The 22337-nt window shown below is 35.9% G+C and overlaps 1 protein-coding gene across 3 annotated transcripts in view; it reads right to left on the reverse strand.

Moving 5' to 3' along the window:
• The window catches only part of RSRC1 (arginine and serine rich coiled-coil 1), a 394770-nt gene that overhangs the window by 289272 nt on the left and 83161 nt on the right, over nucleotides 1-22337 (reverse strand). For all 3 annotated transcript variants that reach the window (XM_070466518.1, XM_070466516.1, XM_070466517.1), the window contains exon 4: nucleotides 7930-8103. In XM_070466518.1, coding sequence (XP_070322619.1) covers nucleotides 7930-8103 — 174 coding nt within the window. The remainder of the gene's footprint in view (nucleotides 1-7929; nucleotides 8104-22337) is intronic.

Here is a 22337-nt window from a genome sequence, read left to right on the forward strand (position 1 = left end):
TTCAATAACACCTGGTGACAAATATTCAAACCCACATAATGGAAGTTAGGTGGTAAATTTCACTGTCATATAAAATACTCCTAACAACATAATAAGCCACTGTTATGGCATTCATTCAGTTCATAAGTAAACTGTAAAAGCTTTAAAAAGGAAGAAAAATCCAGCACACGCACTTTAAAGATGTATTTGTTTATCTGTTTAACAAAACTGACAGTACGAAGCTTCTTTTGCATGTTACAATGACATGTGTTAAAGGTATATTTCCTTCGAACCATTTACCCTTCGCCACTGGTGAAAGGCAACAAGATCTCTTTACAAAGTCTCGTCTTTTTCAATAAATTTTGCATGAAAACATGTTATCCTGGCACAAAGTTGCCTGCTGTCACATCCGAAGTGTGATAAATGTTTAATGAAAACAACACCACACAGCTTGGTGTCAGACAACAGCTATCACACAGCCCTGCTTTGATCCAAACAGACACTTAAAAGGAGTTCTAAGCACACTCTGCACCACAGAACTCTATAACCTATATGCAAATAGGGGAGAATTAGCATAAATGACTTCCTGCTGCATAAAGAAATAAGAGGTAAAGAAAAATATGACAGCCTCTAAGAGTATGTAACTGCTGTCAAACTCAAGTCCAGCATTCCCAAACCACTTCCAACATCTTCTGCCAAGCACTAGGTAGGAAAAACCTCATCAACAGGAATTTAATACATGCAATTCTACAACTGAAGATAGGAACATTGCTAAGTTCAAAGCCATATCTTTATACATAGAGTATGATTACTACATGATACTAAACTTTTTTAAACTAATTCTAATACTTTTAAATTATCAATATCCACATGTTATAGAAGAATAAATTAAAAGTTCACAGAAAATAACTTGTCTTGTAAAGGAAAAAATGTAGAAGATTTAAAATGAGCATTAATTCTAATTTCTGCAATTTAACTTTCCCAGAATCTAAACCCTTTAGCATACTTTTTTTTTTTAAGATGTACTATTTATAAAAGCTGGGTTTCCCTTATGGCTCAGCTGGTAAAGAATCCGCCTGCAATGCAGGAGACCTGGGTTCAATCCCTGGGTTGGGAAGATCTCCTGGAGAAGGGGAAGGATACCCACTCCAGTATTCTTCCCTGGAGAATTCCATGGATGGTATAGTCCATGGGGTCGTAAGGAGTCAGTGTGATTGAGCGACTTTCACTTTCATTCATAATGGCTACATGTTCAAAATATAGCAATTCCCATGAACAAAAAGTATATGTTGTCTCTGTTGATATACTTTCTGTGTTTTTAGTATATAAAAATATACCTAAAATAATTTTAATATAAGCAATATAACTTCTAATTACATTGCACAGTCAACTCTTCAGTGGAAGATTTTACATATAGGGAACTATAAGCCATGGGCTATAACCAAAGCTTAATTTCACTGCTATCCCTGTGACTTCTAGATAAATTTTCAAAGAGACTTAAAGAAGACAATTGATTTAGTGGGAGTCACATTTAAGAAATTCTATTTAAACACGTCCGTCTCACATTACCCACCCAAAAGCACTGCTGCAGTGCGTTCTGTATATATAGAGGCAAAGTCTTACCTCTCTTAAAAGTAGAAAGCTTCAGAAAGTTATGCAAAGGTTATCAACTCAAGTGTTTGGGCAAACTATTGCAGGAGCTCTTGATGGGCACATTTCTGAGAAGAGCATTTACCTACTGAAAAGCTAATGAGGGAATACTAAAAGTGAAAAGCTTTCACAGTAGTGTCTCATAAAGGAAAATGCATTAGGTTCCTGACGTATCCTAAAGTTACTCAGATTGAGAAAGCATTTTACTAGGCAATAAATGCTTTAAACCAAATTTTCTCAGCTGGTGATTTAAAATCATGATTGAAAATAAATTAAAATCAATCCATTCAAAATCTACTCTTAAGGATGGCACTATGATTTAAAATCAATAGTAGTATGTCACTGGAAGTATTGACATTTATTAACAAATAACTTTCAAAGCAGTCTATGAAGATGTAGTTGACTATACTTTTATGGCTTCCTTGATGGCTCAGACAGTAAAGAATCCACCTGCAGTGCAGAAGACCTGGTTCAACCCCTGGGATGGGAAGATCCCCTGGAGGAGGGCATAGCAACCCACTCCAGTATTCCTGCCTGGAGAAACCCATGGACAGAGGAGCCTGGTGGACTGCAGTCCATGGGGTTGCAAAGAGTCAGACACGACTGAACAACAGCACATCTTTGTGGAGGTTGAATAAAGCGCTTCTAGAAAAGGCTCAGTAGGATACTGATCCACAGAAGACTTAAATGGGGTATACAATGTCCACATAGTCAAACCAAGTTATAACTATAATATGGCAGGGAAAGCTTCATATTTCTAAGTTTTGACTCTCAATAAGAGTTTGCTTAACAAAATGGTATTGCTAGGTGTTCAATTTCAATTTAACAACTTTATTATTACGAAATTTGTTTTCATGTTGCAAAGACATGTCCTCATAAAAGAAATATAATTATCTAATGATACAATAAATATTTGCTCTAAAATTTGGGGGGGAAACTAATATAAACAAATAAAATCTGCATCAATATTTTTAAAACTAAATATTCCTAGAAACCAAGTTTTATAAATACAAAACATTAAAAATTAAAGTCATGAAACCTTCTTGATAAAATCTAAGACAAGGCTTGGTTAGTGTCTTTCCTGTATTAATTTTTCACTCACTGTTGTAAAGAAAGGTACCTTTTAATCTCTACAAACACCTGATATCCTCCTAGTTTATATTAGGTCTCTGTTCTTCAGCAAATTAATAAAACAAACAGATCAATTTATGATGTTATAAGATAAATCCTAATAAAAACCATTCAAATGCCCCAGAAATTTCCAGAACTTGTACTCAACTAGCTGCTATTTTTAAAAGGTTTTGCAGAATTGTCCTATTACTTTTCCAATTTATAAAATATTCTTTTATCCATTATTGTACTTATTCTTCTTGCTTTCTACTTCATAAATGTATGCTTTATGTCCTATCAATATTTGTAAATATTTGTATTTTCAAACTGGTTTGATGAAAACAAAAATTGTTATGCATAAAGAAGCAGACTCACATGAGCTGTTGTTTTCTCTTATACGAGGAAGCATGTAGGTTATTTAGTACAAGCTAAAATCCTTGTTGCTGAGTTATACAATCACGATGAGCTGATACATAAGTCCTAATTCAATCATTTGTGAATCTTTTTTCCTTTCTCTCCACCTACACGCATTCCTTTAATCAAATTTCAAAGATCCAATGAAACCATCACAAAAATACATTTCATTAAGTCCTAGAAATTTTTGTGGTTTTATTAATATAATGAAAAATAATTTCAAATAAACAGATGAGATGCTAATGTGGGAAAGTACAGAAGAAAGGCAGAAAAGGAATTAATCTTTTACTAATAACAGATATCCGACCCAATCATCAAAAAATAAGGCACAGAAGAGTCTTTCGGTTTTCTTTAGCTACTTCCTAGGATTTAAGTAACAGCATATCACTTGAACTCAAACACTACAGATCATCATCAATAACTATGGATTGTGTGCTATTGAGTCAGGATGTTATTGTTAGTGAATGTGAATTAGAAGCCTAACTCTGCCATTTATTTAAATGTCTTATGATCACAAGTCTTCATCTGTATAAATGGGATAATAAAAGCACGTATTTCATTAGGTTAGTATGAAAATTAAATGAGATACTGTATGTCTAGCAAAATTTCTGAAACTTAGAAAATATACTTAAAATGTTAGATGCTTATTATAATATCCACAGTAAGTAAAGCATTTTGTTCATGTAGACCTCATCATAAAATTACTTGATATTTCACTGGCTTCTCACTGCCTATAGAATTAACTCTAATATCTTTAATATAACATATAAACTGAAAGTGAAAGCTGCACAGTCATGTCTGACTTTTTGTAACCCCATGGACTTTAGCCTACCAGATTCCTCTGTCCATGGAATTCTCCAGGGAAGGATACTGGATTGGGTAGCCTTTCCCTTCTCCAGGGGATCTTCCCAACCCAGGGATCAAACCCAGGTCTCCCACATTGCAGGTGGACTCTTTACCATCTGAGCCACCAGGGAAGCCCAAGAATATTGGAGTTGGTAGCCTATCCCTTCTCCAGCAGATCTTCCCGACCCAGGTATCAAACCGGGGTCTCCTAGTTGCAGGTGGGTGCTTTAACAGCTGAGCTACCAGGGGAGCTCCACAGCATATAAGGAATTCTGATAAACACCTCTCATTATTTCTCTTCTATAAACCAACTCCATTAGACTTCAGTTCCTCAAGTATGCCATACCCACTTTGCCTTCCTCCAAGTATCAATATTTCCACATGAAGTTCATTTTGCATACAACATTCTATCCCATCTTCTCCTTCCTTCACTGTATAAAAATCACATCTTCAAGAGCCCATCCCTAACACGCTGACTAATCTAGGTTGACTAGTTTAATGTTCACGAAAATACCTTGCAACTAGCATATGTCAAGACTGAAGATGAAACCCAATGTGCTGAGACTGGCCTGTTAGAAAAATAAAAAGGGTCTATGTCTGCTTACCTCTAAACTGTTGGTTATATTAGCATTAAATACACTTATTGTTTAAGCCAGAGGTTGACAAACTACAGCCCTTGGGCAAATCTAGCCAGCTGCCCATTTAAAAAAAAATAAAGTATTATTGGAATTTAGCCATGCCATTCATTTAGTATCATCTATGGCTGCTTTCATGCTAAAAGGGCAGAGTTTAGTAGTTGCAACAGAGACATAAGGCCCAGAAAGCCTAAGTTATTTACTAATCTAGCTCTTCAAAAAAGCTTCCTGCCTTTGGTTTAAGCTACATTTAGTTAGGTTTTGTTACTCGTAGTCAGAAGTATCCTAACCCATAGGAGTTAGTTTCCTTTTGAAACATTCATCTGATTTCACTGCAATAATTTATCTATCTTCCTTTCTATATATGCTTATTTTGCCACCTGCATGAAATCTCTCAGTAGGATTGCAGCCATTATGTACCGATTACTTAACATACACATGACAAATAGAATGCATTCAAATATTGTTGACAGAACAAGTGAACAAATGAATGCGTGAGCATATCTGATCAATAACCAATAAATTTTTATTAACAACTATGTACATCCAGCCTGGATGGCATCACCGACTCGATGGGCATGAGTTTGACTAAACTCTGGGAGTTGGTGATGGACAGGGAGGCCTGGCGTGCTGCAATTCATGGGGTCACAAAGAGTTGGACACGACTGAGTAACTGAACTGAACTGAACTGATGTGCATTAGGTATTCTGAGTGAGAGAAAAGAGCATATGACAGCATGCTCTGCCCTAAATGGTTTAAAAATCAGGTTTACAGACTTCCCTGGTGGCCCAGAAGTTCAGACTCTGCACTTCTAATGCAGGGGGCGTGAGTTCGATCCCTACTCAGGGAACTAAGATCCCACAGTGCAGCCAAAACACTAATAAAATAAAATGAAATTGTCTATTTAAAAGAGAAAGAAAAATCAGGCTTAGGAAATGAACATGAAAGCTGTGGGAAAAAAATATTTAAGTTATTTCTGAAGCAAAACAGGGGGCATCTGTCATATGTAAGTACTACCACATTGAATGTATATATCAATGATAGCCCCACTAAATCCTGATTTTAGATCATACCAAAGGGTATGAATTTGTGTGTACTTAGAACTAACTAGAAGGAAGGGCACACTGACATGATACCACCCTGTCCTATGGTCCACTAAAACCATGAAGATGACTGAATCAGGCTATTCATTGCTTTCTGACATCCATAATCAGGGCCCTTCAACTGACACCTCATGTTTTGACCCTGTTCATTACCTTTGTTCAGAGAAGGCAATGGCACCCCATTCCAGTACTCTTGCCTGGAAAATCCCATGGATGGAGGAGCCTGGTAGGCTGTGGTCCATGAGGTCGCTAAGAGTCGGACACAACTGAGCGACTTCACTTTCACTTTTCACTTTCACGCACTAGAGAAGGAAATGTCAACCCACTCCAGTGTTCTTGCCTGGAGAATCCCAGGGACGGGGGAGCCTGGTGGGCTGCCGTCTATGGGGTCACACAGAGTCGAACACGACTGAAGTGACTTAGCAGCATTACCTTTGTTGAGATTTAGGAAATAATGACAAATATGATATTATTATCTTATAAACCTATCATCCAGGAATGAGTCCTTTGAACACAACAAGCTCTGAGTGATCAAAGAATCTAACTGTAGAGCTGGCCCAGACCTTCAAGATTACTGTCACCACATGAGACCCTTTCCTGAAACTATGCAACCTCCTTATTTATTCATGCTCTTGTTTTCTCTTGCCTTTAAAATGTCCCATACAATACCTTATGTAATATCAACTTTATTCTAAAAGTGTAAAAGTTGGTGAAGTAGAAAGCAAAGATTTAATGACCAGCAAAAATCATAGTCACATCACAGTCACATAATATTTAAAGCATAAACAAAAAGGAGGAGGGAAAACAAGGAACAAGGAGCAAGGCATTTCCTTGACTGACATAATTTATTTGTCCTCTTAGTCCGTATTTTCCAATCTTAGAAACTTACTCTACATGCTCTCTTCCAATCTATCATTCTTCTGACTTTCACTCCTTATCAATATATTCCCCCCAAACCCTCTCTGATCCTCATTTCATTCTAACTCTGGCTAAGTCAGCCTCCCTATCTTTAAAGCCAGATATCCAACCCTATCTCCTCTAACATTCAATAATCCTTAAAACTAGAAGAGACAGAACTCAGGATTTTACAGGGCAGTGACTGCTCAATGTCCATTAATGGCTGCAGGGTGATCAGGGAAAAGAAAGTCACATAATAATGTAACACATTCCCAAAATCCACTACAAATGGATCATTTCAAAGAATACATAAAAGGCAATAATCCAGGCAGTTTTATATAGTATCACTGTAAATCTGGATAAAAATAAGCATACAGACAACTGTGAAAAAGAAAGGGATGGGAAGAGTTCCATATCCTTCAATAAACTTAATTCTTTATAGAATCAACATCTCAAGGGACCATATGGAAGATCTTGGTAAGCTCTTCAATTTAACACTGAGAAGGGACACACCAAAAGACAACATACGTGTCTCAAGCGTTAAAGTGAACACACATAGGGTGCTGAAAGAACGACAAAAGAGGACAAATTCTAAGATGCTCCACTTCACAGAATAAAAGACCCCAATGTCACTTTGGAAAAACAAATAAGAAGTTGTAATTTAAGCTAATAAAGATTTTGTTTCATTTTAACATCTTCTAATTAAATAAGCAATTTTGAGTGGACTTCAACATCCAAACAGACAAAACTGGAACAACTGTTTTAATGAAAACAATTCCAGAAAAAGTAAACTCTGGGTCTCATATGCACATACACTCATCTAATACACACATATATCTTTATATTAAGGATGTCCTCATTCTACATTGAAAGAAGTCTTTTTACCAATAGTAAATCATGTGGGTCCCTCCCTTATCTTTTTTCTTTTGCTCTGAGTTTTAATAAGCTAATATACATCTTCAATCATAAGTAATCTTCAAATTTTAAGTATCATATTCATGATGAGGAAAATGGAACTTTCCTAACAAATTATGTAAATTTTCCTTTACTGACATAGTAAGTTTTGACAGTACAATTTATTTCTAAGATTTATTTTATAAATATTAAATGAAAACAGGAATAGAAAGGAAGTACAGTAAAAATTTGAGATAAGTATTTTGACTTATCTTTTCTTCTTTCACCATTATATTCTCCCCTTTTTTCCATCTAAGAAGCACATTGGAAGATGAAACTACAGTTTTATTGCTGGTATGGAATCACTGAGTCACCACTGCTTTAGATTCACTTCAACTTACCCACGTTTGATGTTGTGTAATTCCTTGTCCTTGCCTTTCTCCTTTTCCTTTTCTCTTTTCTCCTTATCTCGGCCTTTACGTCGTTCTCTATCCCGAGACCGGCTACGTGTTCTTCTGTGACTGGACCTTTCACTGCTTCGACTGTGGGAACGTGGCCGAGGTCTTGATCGGGACCTATGGTAAGTACATTTCATTAAATACATTGAGAATATAATTTGTATTATGAAATAAAATTTTTTAATTGTCTGAAAGAAAAGGATTTAGTTTTAATTAAGGATTCAGTTAACTCTGTGAAGTGAGCATCTAAAGATGATTCTTTATGAATAAGTACTCTGCTAAGTGACATGTGAGGGAAACACAGGGCGCCAACTTTACAAAAATATAAGATTTAGTCAAAGAGTGTTTGTTCAGGTGTTCACGGGTTCCTGGTGGCATCATGGGTACGAATCTGCCCGCCAACACAGGGGTATGGGTTTGACCCCTGGTCCAGGAAGACCCCACAAGCCTCGGGGCAACTAAGACTGTGCAATACAATTACTGAGCCCGCACTTTAAAGTCCATGAGCCGCAACTACTGAGCCTGCCCACCTAGAGCCCATGCTCTGCAACAAAAGAAGCCACTGCAATGAGAAGTATGTGCACCACAACTAGATAGCAGCCTCGGCTCTCTGCAACTAAAGAAACACCCGCACACAACAATGAAGACCCAGTGCAGCCAGTAAATAAATAAATAGAGAAAAAAAAAAGTGCACCAGCCTTGCAGCACTACAACCAGCTTTTAAAAAAGTGTTTGTTTAGTCAAAAAAGTTTTAAAGTTCAAATCAAGTCTTCAATGCTGAAATCTCTTCAAGATAAAATAACAAATCTAAATGGATCTATTCTAATCCCCAAGAATTAGGATCTTCCCCATCCCTACAAACTCTGCTTCTATTAATATATTGATTCAACATAATTTCCTGTATTAGTTACATTAAAACTATTCTTCTATATAATCCAGCTTATCTTTGCATTAAATGAAGGACAGTATTACGTCGGATATATTATGTGCCTTTAAAAAGTAGATATTTTTAAATCCTGCCCTACAGTACTGTCAAAAAAGTCTCTAACAGATTGATGATTCTACAGAAACTATAAAAAACTGTCTGAAGTCACTGAATAGTGACGGAAAGAAGGCACTGACCTATAAAAGGAAAAAATCTTACTATTTAAAGATGTTGCTGATTTATTTAACTTAATTTCAAGCAATTCGGTTATGGACCAAAAAGAACGAGCAATGACAACACTTGGAAAAAAGAAACAACAATAAACAAGATTGTTATTTTATGAGTTTCTTTTCTGAGGACAAGCCTAAGTCTGTGCCATGCAGGACAGCTAAAACTCCAACAGAGAACTTTAAAATTTATGGTCTAAAAAACTAGAACAAAGACTGAGGAAAATCATCACCAATTGAAAATTAAAGGGGAATCTTTGGAAAAGAGTCAGAGGAGAGAGAGCCAAAAATTGTAGCTGTAAATGCTATTTAATAGACCTCTGGCTGAATCGCAGATCATGCAGGAGGGGCAGACTCCAAACAGCTAAGGAAGAAAGAACTGAACTAAATATTTAACTGCCCCTAGAGAGACTAACGACTGAACTGAACTGAACTGAGAAGACTAATTCATCTAATACATATTAATGAATTCATTTAATTTTCTGCTTTAAAAAAGGTAAACAGAAAAGGTCATATTCTTCAGAGGAATATAACAGAGTCCATAATATTTGAAATATGACATTCATTATGGCCATGATAAAATTCAAAATTACTAGATATACAATGAACATGAGAAATGTAACAAAAGATACCAACCCTGGGATGAGTCAGATGTTGAATTAGCAGGCAAGGATTTTAAAGTAGTAGGTATAATTATGTTTGTCCTGAATATAAAGCTAAGAAATTTTAGAAGAAAAACAAGAAAGAAAAAACATTCTGTAACGGAAACAATACAATATATGAAATTAACATTATACTAACAGAGGCCAGAAGCAGACGGGTCGCAACAGAAGGGGAAAGCTCTGTGTACTTGAAGATAAATAAACTGAAATTGTCCAGTCTGAAGAAGTAAGAGGAAAAAAGATTGTTAAATGAAAAGAAAAACACAACTTCTGTAATCTCTGTGACAATATTCAAATATCTAACATGTTTATTTAAACTCAGAAGTAAAGTAGAGAAAATAATGAGATAGAAATCAATGTTTTTTTTAAAGTGGTCAAAATTTCCCCAGATTTAGTGAATAAAAACTTTACAGGGACTTCCCTGGTGGTTCAGTGGTTGAGAACCCACCCCTGCAGTGCAGAGGGTGCGGGTGCAATCCCTGATTACAGAACCGAGACCCCACAGGCCTTGGAGCAACCGAGTCCTTGCACCACAACTAAAGAGCCCACGTGCCACAGTGAGAGATTCTGCGTGAGGCAACGAAGACCCTGCCTGCCACAACTAAGATGCAGCCAAACAAATGAGTATTTTTTTTTAACTTACAGTCAAGAAGTTTAATGAACTCCAGAATAAATGTGAAGACCATGACTAGTAATACCATAGTCAAGCTCATGAAAACTAAAGATAAAGCAAAATCTTGAAAATATTCAGAGAAAAGTTGACACATTACATACAAGAGAACAATAACATGAATTATCACTGGCTTCTCACAGAAACAATGAAGATAAGAAGACAGTGGAACAAAATTCTTAACATGGTGAAAGGGGCGGGGGAAACCAAACTGAAATTTTACACCCAGCAAAACTATCCTTCAAAAAATAAAAGTAAATCAAAGGCATCTTTGACATAAAGGAAAAGTAAATCATAATCATCAACCGTTAACAATGTAATTACAGTCTGTATTCAAGTGATTTCTTCAGGCTAAACAGAATGATAAATGGTGGAAACTTGGACCCTTAGAAAGGAAATAAAGGCCACTAGAAGTGGTAAATCCAGGGGTAAATATTAAAAAGTACTTCCCTTAATTTAGTTAAAATACATATATATTTAAAAGTAAAAATTTTAAAGTAAAAATTATTTTTAGTAAAATAATTTAAAGTAAAAATTACAGTGTTTTACTATAGGGTTTATAATTAAAGTAAATATAATGCATGTAATCGCTAAAGAATAAATAATGGGACAGGTAAATGAACATATACAGTTAGAAAGTTTTTACATTTCAATGAACAGTGAAATATTAACTCTAAGTACACTGAAATGATAAGGGTATATATGTAATCCTTACATTGATCACTTACAGGAGGAAAAAAAAAGGAGGAGGAAGAGGAACAAAATACAAAGAAGTAAAGCTAAAAACCCAATGAACTAAAAGAGATTTCTTTAAAAATATTCATTAACCCAAAAGGAGGCTGAAAAGGCTCACATGCCTTTCCATAAGACTTTCAAGATTAAGCAATTCCTGGCCAAGAAACAAAAACAGAGTTGTTCCATTCTCCAATAGATTCTGATGAAAACAAGTAATAAATCAAGTGTAACGCCAAGATGAGACACTGGAGAAGAATCAAACTGGGTCTATATGAAATTACATAAGAGATGGCACAAATATTTATGCTGTGTCAAAGTCACTTACATCCTACCATATCACTCTGAAAGTGTCACTACTATCTGGACAGTCGGATGAGTTGTATTGGGAAAATGATTTTTCTCTTGTTTCTATAGTTTTGCACTAGCAGGTTGGTTTGGTAATAAATACATGAGACCTTTTGCTTGAGAGGGGAGAAAAAGCCAGAGTTTGTCCAAATAAATAAAGTTTAAAATTTTTTTTTATTTTATATGAGAGAATAGTTGATTAACAATGTTGTATTAGTTTCAGATGTACAGCAAAGTGATTCAGTTATACATATAAATGTATCTTTTTTTTTTTTCAAATGTTTTTCCCATTTAGGTTATCACAGAGTATTGTGTAGAGTTCCCTGTGCTATACAGTAAGTCCTTGATGATTAATATATGCACTAAACATAGATAAATCATGTAAACACAAAACAGCTGGAATGAATACAATAATATCAAATAAACTAAACTATCACCCTAGACACTGCCAAATTCTGGTTTCCCAAGAATATCAACAGATTTGGTAAATCCCTAGATACACTAATCAAACAAATAAGAAATGAGAAAACACAAATCATCAAAGAGATTTAAAACAAAAGATTGTGGATAAGGAGATCACAGGAACTAGTCTTGGGTACTTAGGATATACATAGGGCTTGAAGAAAACTATATGAGTTTTGCTGGTAGTAAGTTCTGTCCTTTTTCATCCCTAACTGGTTCATTCAGTGAGTAAAGAGCAATACTGCATCATGAGATCACAAACTTTTTTTAAAAAGTGATTTTGACAAGTGACAATATTTATTGCCAGGTTTCCCTGGTGGCTCAGTGGTAAAGAATCCGTCTGTCAATGCAAGAGATGCAGATTCAATCCCTGGGTTGGGAAGATCTTCTGAAGAAGGAAATGGCATTCCTCTCCAGTATTCCAGCCTGGGAAATCTCACGGACAGAGAAGCCTGGAGGGCTATAGTCCATGGGGTCACAAAAGAGTCAGACCCAACTTAGCAACTAAACAACAAACAACAAAACAAAATAATATTTATTGCTAGGAATGTCAATATGGGTTCATTATCCTAATTTACAAACTGTAAATTGGCGTGATTTTCTCTTTGACTACTTCCTCTCTTAATTTTGACACACTCATCTTCCATATAGAATTTTAACTTAGCAACAATCTAACTCCAATACTTTGGCCACCTGATGTGAAGAACTGACTCATTTGCAAAGACCCTGATGCTGGGAAAGATCGAAGCCAGGAGGAGAAGGGGTCGACAGAGGATGAGATTGCTGGATGGCATCACCGACCCGATGGACATGAGTTTGAGTAAGCTCTGGGAGTTGGTGATGGACAGGGAGGCCTGGTGTGCTGCAGTCCATGGGGTCACAAAGAGTCGGACAGAACTGAGTGACTGAACTGAACTGAACTGCCCTACAGACACTTATGTATTCATTTCTAGTTAAATCTTTTATTATATGCGGGTATATAAAAATTTTAACAGATAATTCTACAATCTTTGAATAATATTCAGTTCAGTTTTTGGATGAAAAGCAAGCAATAATAATAAAAAAGGGGGGGAACCTTTTTTGTGATAATCATGGCCACTACATATACAGTATACACACACACACACACACACACACACACACACACACACACAGTATATTATCTTAATTAGGTTTTACATTATAATTCTGGCAATTAGTTTTCACTGAACTAGTTAAAATATAGAATAGCAAAAGAGAAATGAGTTAAACATTAGCTTAAACTCTTAACAACAAATCCCTAAGAGTTTTTCTTTTTTTAAATAAAACTTTTAAGTTCATTTCTAAATGAGAGTCCCCTTGGACTGCAAGGAAAGTGCAATCCCCTTGGACTTTGAGGAGATCAAACAGCCTATCCTAAAGGAAATCAACCCTTAATATTCGTTGGAAGGACTGATGCAGAAGCTGAAGCTCTAATTCTTTGTCCACCTGATGCAAAGAGCCAACTCACTGGAAAGATTATGATGCTGGGAAAGATAGAAGGCAGGAGGAGAAGGGGACAGTAGAGGATGAGATAGTTGGATGGCATCACCAACTCAATGGACATGAGTTTTAGCAAGGTGCGGGAGTTGGTGAAGGACAGGGAAGTCTGGCATGCTGCAGTTGATGGAGTCGCAAAGAGTCAGACACGACTGAGCAACTAAACAACAACAACTAAGAAAAACACACTGCTGGACAAAACGCAGAGTCATTTGTGGACTATAGATAAGGCAGATATTGGTGAAATCATGTATTTATGGTATCTTAAAAACTAAATGTATATGCTCTTAATATATCCAAAGCCAAAGAAGTTTTAAATCTAAACAAAATAAATTCTCATATAATGCTGTCCTCAAACAAGTTACTTTCTCTCCGGACATCTGTTTCCTCACCTATAAAAATGCTGATAATATCTACCATTCAGTATTATTATAAGGATTAAATAGTAGTACCAGCTGAATCGTGAGATAGCAGACAGGTGACTTGGGAGTAGGCAGGCACTGAGAAAAAAGTAACTGTGGTATGTGCTAATCCAAATGAATGAGTAACATCTGAATCAGAACATATGAAATGTTTCCCTAATACCACAGCTAATCCAGTACAGAGAAGTGTTATGCTTCTGACAGACTTTAAAATGTTAAGTCTGACTAAGGATTACAGTTTCAATATATTTCTCTTACATAGGAAAGTAAATAATAGTAATCTTGATTAAAGATTATTGTCTTCTCCACAGGAAACCTTAGCAACCAAATACATGATATTCGCCCGTTTTCTATAACAGGAAAATTGTATCACCCATCATTCAAGTCTTTGGAAAATAGAGATACTTTTTAGAGTCCAGGAAGGCATTATAACATAAGGACAAAAGGCCTAAACTAGCCCTGTCCCAGAGAAACCAGAAAGTAGGATAATTCAATTACTATCATAGCAAAATAAACACAACTAGAAGCCTTCTATCAATTACTTATCTGCCTCACTCTTCCCACTTCAACTACCTTCCTAATCTCTACTCCTTCCAACCTATCCAATACCTGAAATAAACTCAATTATCTCCAAATTCATCTTATAATTTTTCCTAACACAAAAACTCGACTGTAGAAAACATATGCCTAACATTTTTCAAAAATAGTTTGTTCATTATGTCTTCATACAAGCAACATATGTCATTCTGTAATTTTTTTTAATAAATGTTGCTGATATGGCTCAGTGACCTATGATAGCAATAGCACATGCACAGTTTAAGTCACTCATAATGTCAAACTAAAAGAAAATAGTAAGTTTTAAAACACCATGGTATAAAATATAAGCTACTAGCTTCCCCTCCCCAATGTTTTAATATTCATTATTTTAATTATCATATTGTAGGCCTCTTAACTTTGCTAATAGACTACAAGAAGCAAAACATAACTCTGGAGAGAATAAACAGAAAAAAGATAGCAAATACAAAACATAGTTTTTACAACAATATTATTAAAGGCTGTTAAAAAGGACCACAAAAAAAAAAAGACCACAAAATCAAATACATATTTTAAATGAACTAAGCTACTGACTTCTTTGCAGTCATGAGAATTACACAATTTTGAGTAAAATACACATCCTAGATTATTCACAACCCTGTTAAGAAATTTAATTACATATTTGAAGGATCTCCATCAAGAATAAAAACTAAAGAGTTTTCCTACTCTGACCACAGAAACAAAAAAGTCAAAGAAACTATACTACAATTTACAATGCTATTTTCCCCTCATTCCTTAAATAAACACCTTTCTGATAAATTACTCTAGAAGTCTCTAGAGTACCAAAGCCAATATGGAGATATATTATAACCAAAGAAACATTTGATAAAAAATGTGGCACTCTAGAACACACAATATATAAGTAATAAATGGACAGTAAGATGTCTATTATACCAGATAAATGCTTTCAATATCTACAGAATAGGAAAAATCACCATAACATCCCTACATAAAATGAATTACTGCCCTCAAAAGCCAATTTGTCAAGTTTCTTAATTGGCTAATAAATTCTAAACACATGTAATCAAAATAAATATCCTAATATTTTATCTTTCAAAAAAATAACGACAATACTTCAAATAGTCTCAAGTAGAATACTATAAAATAGACTATATTTACCATAAAATAAAACAACTATAATTAAAATTATATTTATAATTGTTATATTGATTAAACTAACATGGATTCCATGTCAAGATGACATTTTGAACTCAGATACCTACTTTCATCTCCAATTACAAAACAACTAAAATCACACCAAACAGGAGTTAAAAAAAAAAAGACATACGCTCAGGGAAAGAGATACACTTTTGAAAAGGGAAGCATCCACTCGTGGCTTAGTGGTAATGAGAAGCAGAAAACAAGTGCTGAAGCTCAGGGTTCTATAAAAACACGATGACATCAGAGGATCTGAAAACAGACCTAGCTTTCCCCATAAAGTTTCCCATTTATTAAAGAAATTCCACCTCACTGTATTAATGATAGCACATTGCCATTCAAGAAATCTTGTAAGTCACACAAAATCTTCAGCCCATCAATTAAATTGCTGTTACTGTCAATCCAGGGAAATTCTGTACATTATCATGAAGAACAAAGAAGAATCTAGGGAAATCCCTGGATGTCCAATGGTTAGGACTCTGAGCCCTCGCTGGCAAGGGCTTCAGTTCAATCCCTGAATCTAACATCCATACAAAGCCAAGGGAAGAAAACAAGCAAAGTTAGACCCAAAGCTTTTAACTGATAACAAATACACACCACAAAAAACAGAGCAGAAGAGACTATGACATTCAAATATGAATTGTGGTTGTTGTTCAGTTGCTAAGTTATGTCTGACAATTCTTTGAGGCCCCATGGACTATAGCACACCAGGTTCCTCTGAACTCCCCTATCTCCCAGAGTTTGCTCAAATTCATGTCCATTGAGTCAATGATGCTAACTAATCATATTACCCTTCTTCTTTAGCCTTCATTATTTTCCACCATCAGGGTCTTTTTCAATGAGTCAGCTATTTGCATCAGGTGGTCAAAGTATTGGTGCTTCAGCATCAGTCCTTCCAAAGAATATTCAGGGTTGATCTCCTCTAGGATTAACTAGTTTGATTTCCTTTTGGTCTACCAGACTCTCAAGAGTTGTCTCTAGCACCACAATTTGAAAGCATCAATTCCTCAGCACATAGCCTTCTTTATGGCCCAAATCTCACATCCATTCATGACTACTGGAAAAACCAGAGCTTTGACCATACAGACCTTTATCACAAAAGTGATGATCTTGCTTTTTAGTATGCTGTCCAGGTTTGTCACAGCTTTTCTTTCAAAGAACAAGAATCCTTCAATTTCATCACTGCAATCACCATGTGCAATGATTCAGGAGGACTGTTTGGTGATGTCTATGTGTAGAGTCATCTCTTAAGCTGTTGGAAAAAGGTGTTTGCTATGACTAGTGTGTCTCTTGGCAAAACTCTGTTAGCCTTTTCCCTGCTTCGTTTTGTATTCCAAGGCCAAACTTGCCTATTATTCTGGGTATCTCCTGACTTCCTACTTTTGCATTCTAATCCCCTATGATGAAAAGGACTTTTTTTTTTTTTTTTGGTGATAGTTCTAGGTCTTATAGGTTTTCATAGAACCAGTCAACTTCAGCTTCTTTGGCATTACTTGTTGGGGCACAGACTTGGATTACTGTGACGTTGAATGGTTTGCCTTGGAAATGAACCGAGATCATTCTGTCACTTTCGAGGCTGCACCCAAGTACTGCATTTCAGACTCTTTTGCTGACTATGAGGGCTACTTCATTTCTTCTAAGGGATCCTTGCCCACAGTAGTAGATATTAATGGTCATCTGAATTAAATTCGCCCATTCCCGTCCATTCTAGTTCATTGATTCCTCAGATGTCAACGTTTAATCCTGCCATCTCCTGCTTGACCATGTCCAATTTACCTTGATTTATGGACCTAACATTATTCCAAGTTCCCATCCAATATTGTTCTTTACAGCACTGGACTTACTTTCACCACCAGACACATACACAACTGAGTGTCATTTCTGCTTTGACCCAGCTGTTTCTTCTTTCTGGAGCTATTAGTAATTGCCCTCTGTTCTTCTCTAGTAATATATATTGGACACCTTGCAATCTTAGGGAGCTCATCTTCCAGTATCATACTTTTTGCCTTTTCATACTGTTCATGGGATTATCACAGCAAGAATACTAGACTAGGTTACCATTTCCTCTTCCAGTGGACCACATTTTGCCAAAACTCTTCACTGTGACTTGTCGGTCTTGGCTGGCCCTACATGGCATGGCTCACAGCTTATGATGGGCCATAAAGTTAATCTCAACACATTTCAAAGTTGAAAGGTCTTCAGTCTTTGGTCTCTAACAACAGTGAAGAAAAAAGAAAGAAACAAAAGACAACTAGAAAAGCCTCTAAATGTTTGGAAATAAAGTAACATTTCTATATAACACACAAGAAAGGTGAAGTCACAGTTTTATTTGAACTAAATGAAGACTAAAATATGGCACATCTAAAATGTGTAGGCTATAGCTAAAGTATAAAAAAGAGGATTTGTAGCATTGAATACATGTATTAGAAGAGAATAAAGCTAAAATAAATGATCTAAGCTTCCATATCAAGGAATTAAAAAAAGAATGGAAAACTATACTCAAAGAAGTTAAAATGAACCAGGGGATAAGGGGAAGGAGGAATAAATTGGGAGACTGGGATGATATATAGACACTACTATGTATTAAACAGGTAACTAATAAGGACTTACTGTGTAGCACAGGGAACTCTACTCAATACTCTATAATGACTTATGTGGGAAAAGAATCTAAAAAAGAGTGTGTACTTAGCTGCTCAGTCGTGCCAAACTCTTTGTGACCCTATTGACTATAATCGATGGGATTCTCCAGGCAAGAATACTGGAGTGGGTAGCCATTCCCTTCTCCAGGGAATCTTCCCAACATAGGAATCAAACCCGGGTCTCCTGTATTGCAGGCAGATTATATATATATAAAACAAATTCACTTTGGTGTACACCTGAAACTAGGACAACACTGTAAATCAACTATACTCCAATAAAAAAAAAATTTTTTTAAGATGGTAAAAGGAAAGAAACTTGAAAAGCAAAAAATGAATTAACCAGAATATCAAGAAAGACAAAGTTGATTTTTTGAGAAGATTAATAAAACTAATAAATCTTTGGTGGAAATGACAAAAATAAATCACAAATAAAATAATCGTTCCTGTAGTTAAATGGCCTTTTGCCCATAAGCATTAAAAGCTATGGAAATAGCCCCCCCACTATAAACAAGTAGAAAAGCAGACAAAATGTGTTTAACAACTATGTCAGACATTGGACAAATGGCAGCATAGAAATGTGATTCCCTAAGAAAAGGCAAACAAAAAATGGGAACCCTGGGATTGCCCTGGTTTACTGCCATGAGCAAGTTTCCAATCCACAGAGCATGGAGAGAAAGATTCATAGACTTGCTGAGCTAGGGAGACAGAGACAACCCTTCAAAAAGACCAAGGTACTAAATTTTCTAAGGCATTATACCAAAGAGGAGAAGTTGGACAGAAAGAGGGATTCTCCAGAAATCTGCAGAGGCTCTTTAGTTCTTTGACAAGTTCCAATCTACAAATATGTGAGATTAAATTCCAAGAGACCATGAAAAAATACACTGGACAGCAATACGAATTCAGAATATCATATGGGAGAGTAATAGTGTTCTATCAGTCAGAGTTGAGACACTTTGTACATAAGGTATTGTATGGAGCCAAGTATTAATTTTGGAGCTAAATTAGCCCATAGAATAATGGTACTCTGGATCCATCTTAACAAAGCTGAAAAGCAAGCCTTGATATTGTCAAAATACTACCTGGTGAAGTTAGATCATCGCTACATGAGGGCTTACTACATTATTCTGTTTTAATGAATGCTTAAAATTTTCCATTCAAAGGCTAAAAAAAATTATTTGAAATATCATGCCTTCTTTATGGTACAACTCTCACACCCACACATTGACTACTGGAAAAATCATAGCCTTGACCAGATGGACCTTTGTTGGCAAAGCAATGTCTCTGCTTTTTAATATGCTAAGTTGGTCATAACTTTTCTTCCAAGGAGCAAGTGTCTTAATTTCATGGCTGCAGTCACCATCTGCAGTGATTTTGGAGCCCCCAAAAATAAAGTCTTTCACTGTTTTCCCATCTATTTGCCATGAAGTAATGGGACCAGATGCCATGATCTTAGTTTTCTGAATGTTGAGTTTTAAGCCAAGTTTTTCACTCTCCCCTTTCACTTTCATCAAGAGGCTCTTCAGTTCTTCTTCCCTTTCTGCTATAAGGGTGGTGTCATCTGTGTATCTGAGGTTACTGATTCCCAGCAACGTTGATTCCAGTTTGCTTTTCATCCAGCCCGACATTTCGCATGACGTACTCTGCACCTAAGTTAAATAAGCAGGGTGACAATATACAGCCTTGACGTACTCCCTTCCCAGTTTGGAGCCAGTCTGTTGTTGTTCCATGTCCGGTTCTAACTGTCACTTCTTGACCTGCATACATGCTTCTCAGGAGGCAGGTAAGGTGGTCTGGTATTCTCATCTCTTTTAAGAATTTTCCAGTTTGTTGTGATCCACACAGTCAAAGGCCTTAGTATTGTCAATGAAACAAAAGTAGATGTTATCCTAGAATCCTCTTGGCTTTTTCAATGATCCAACGGATATTGGCAATTTGATCTCTGGTTCCTCTACCTTTTCTAAATCCAGCTTGAACATGTGGAAGTTCTTGGTTCATGTACTGTTGAAGCCTAGCCTGGAGAATTTTGAGCATTACTTTGCTAGCATGTGAAATGAGTGCAATTGCGCAGTAGTTTGAATATTCTTTGGTCCTGCCTTTCTTTGAGACTGGAATTAAAACCGACCTTTTCCAGTTATACCAAAAGACTATTTCAAATATATCCAATGACAAAATGCTATTTTGTTAGAAAATACACACATTCTGAATTTTAACTAAGATAAATTAAGTGCACTAATATTTTTCAGCTTTGGTCACTAACTGAGTCTACATCTACCTCACAGATATTTATCTGGATCAGTACTGTTGCCAAATCAAGGTTAACTGTCCTCACTTAGCACAGAGGATAGAGCCTCTAGCTGTTGTAGACCAAGTATTTCCAAACAGGGATTATCTGTGTATCCCTGTAATTCCCTACTCATAGTGCCCTAAATGAAGAAGAATCTATCTTATCAAAGTTTCAGATACATCTACTTGGACCTAAAACTTACACTTACTTTCACTTTTTTCTCCTTCTATTTGCCATGAAGTGAGGCAGCAACCCACTTCAGAATTCTTGCCTGGAGAATCCCATGGACAGAGGAGCTTTGCAGGCTACAGTCCATAGTGTTGCAAAGAGTTGGACACAATTGAAGAGACTTAGCACAGCACAGCATGGCACAGATGGGACCAAATGCCATGATCTTAATTTTTTAATGTTGAGTTTCAACCCTGAATATTCATTGGAACGACTGATACTGACACTGAGGCTCCAATACTTTGGCCACCTGATACGAAGAGCCAACTCATTGGAAAAGACCTTGATGCTGGCAAAGATTGAATGCTCTAAAACATGAATAATACACTTGTTTAGTATATCTCTTATATAGCAATATTATAGGGCATAACATTTGCCCCTATTGTTAGTAAGCATCTTCTACATGCTAAGAAGTATGCCAACTGTATTTATCTATTTTATCTGTTTTAATTTTCCAGACTATTTAAACATAGAGTTGTTACTTTCATCTCCTTTTGGCATTTGGGGGAACTTTTTTTTGGCGGGGGAACAGACAACTTGGGGTTTTTTCTTTGGTTTGGTTTGAGTTTTGCTTTGAGAATACTGAACTCTGAAAAGTTCAGAGGTCAGAGCAAATGTGCGATAGAGCTGAAATTTGAACACAGGTCTGTCCACATCCTTTCAACTACAGCCCACTGTCAGTAAGATCTGATTGCAGTATCATTTTCAAATAAAATCTATAAAGCAGGAAATAAATATCTACAGATTCATTTCTAAAATATTATTAAAAAATTTAACCCCACTTTATTATAGGTAGATCCATTCAGTTAAATATCTTAGAATTAGCCATGTCAATCTTCAAAAATTCCCAATCATCATCTCTAGCCCCCCATTTTTAAGAGATGATATTAAAAGGTAGAATTGGGAAGGAAAAAAAGCAACAGAAAAATGCAGAATGCCAGTGCCTCCCCTCTAAAAAAGCATATAACCCACCCACTATGCCAAAGGTTAAGTCATTTAGTCAAGTTCAAAGATCTTCAAAGACTTCTTAGATCCAGATAAGCCCATATGTTACCAAAATTCTGCAAAAAAGCTATTACTTTCCAATCTGCTTCTCATGTTTAAGATACAGAACACACAGATGCTTGGCATCACTCATCAGTCTTCCTAAATTTTCACACCAGATAATCAAGGTCCACCAATAACTTTCCTATCTGAAAGTCCTAGAAATGTCTTTATTCCATCAGTGTTTGGTTCACTTGTTAAATCTGAAAGTAACCATAAAAGACCATTCAGTTACTGTACAATAAGTGTTAATTTGCTAATTTCTTCACAGGTAATCAATTAAAATGTAAAATATTGGATAAAATTAGTTGCACTAAACTTAACAGCTGCTCCATAAGCATAATTAGTTTCACAAGGGCCATATGTATTCTGAACAGAGACAGAGTTGAAACAAATAGACAGATTTTAAGTAAGTTTGAGAAAATCTGCATTTAATTA

The sequence above is a fragment of the Odocoileus virginianus genome, chromosome 4 (assembly GCF_023699985.2).
Source record: "Odocoileus virginianus isolate 20LAN1187 ecotype Illinois chromosome 4, Ovbor_1.2, whole genome shotgun sequence".
In the NCBI taxonomy this organism is placed as follows: Eukaryota; Metazoa; Chordata; class Mammalia; order Artiodactyla; family Cervidae; genus Odocoileus; species Odocoileus virginianus.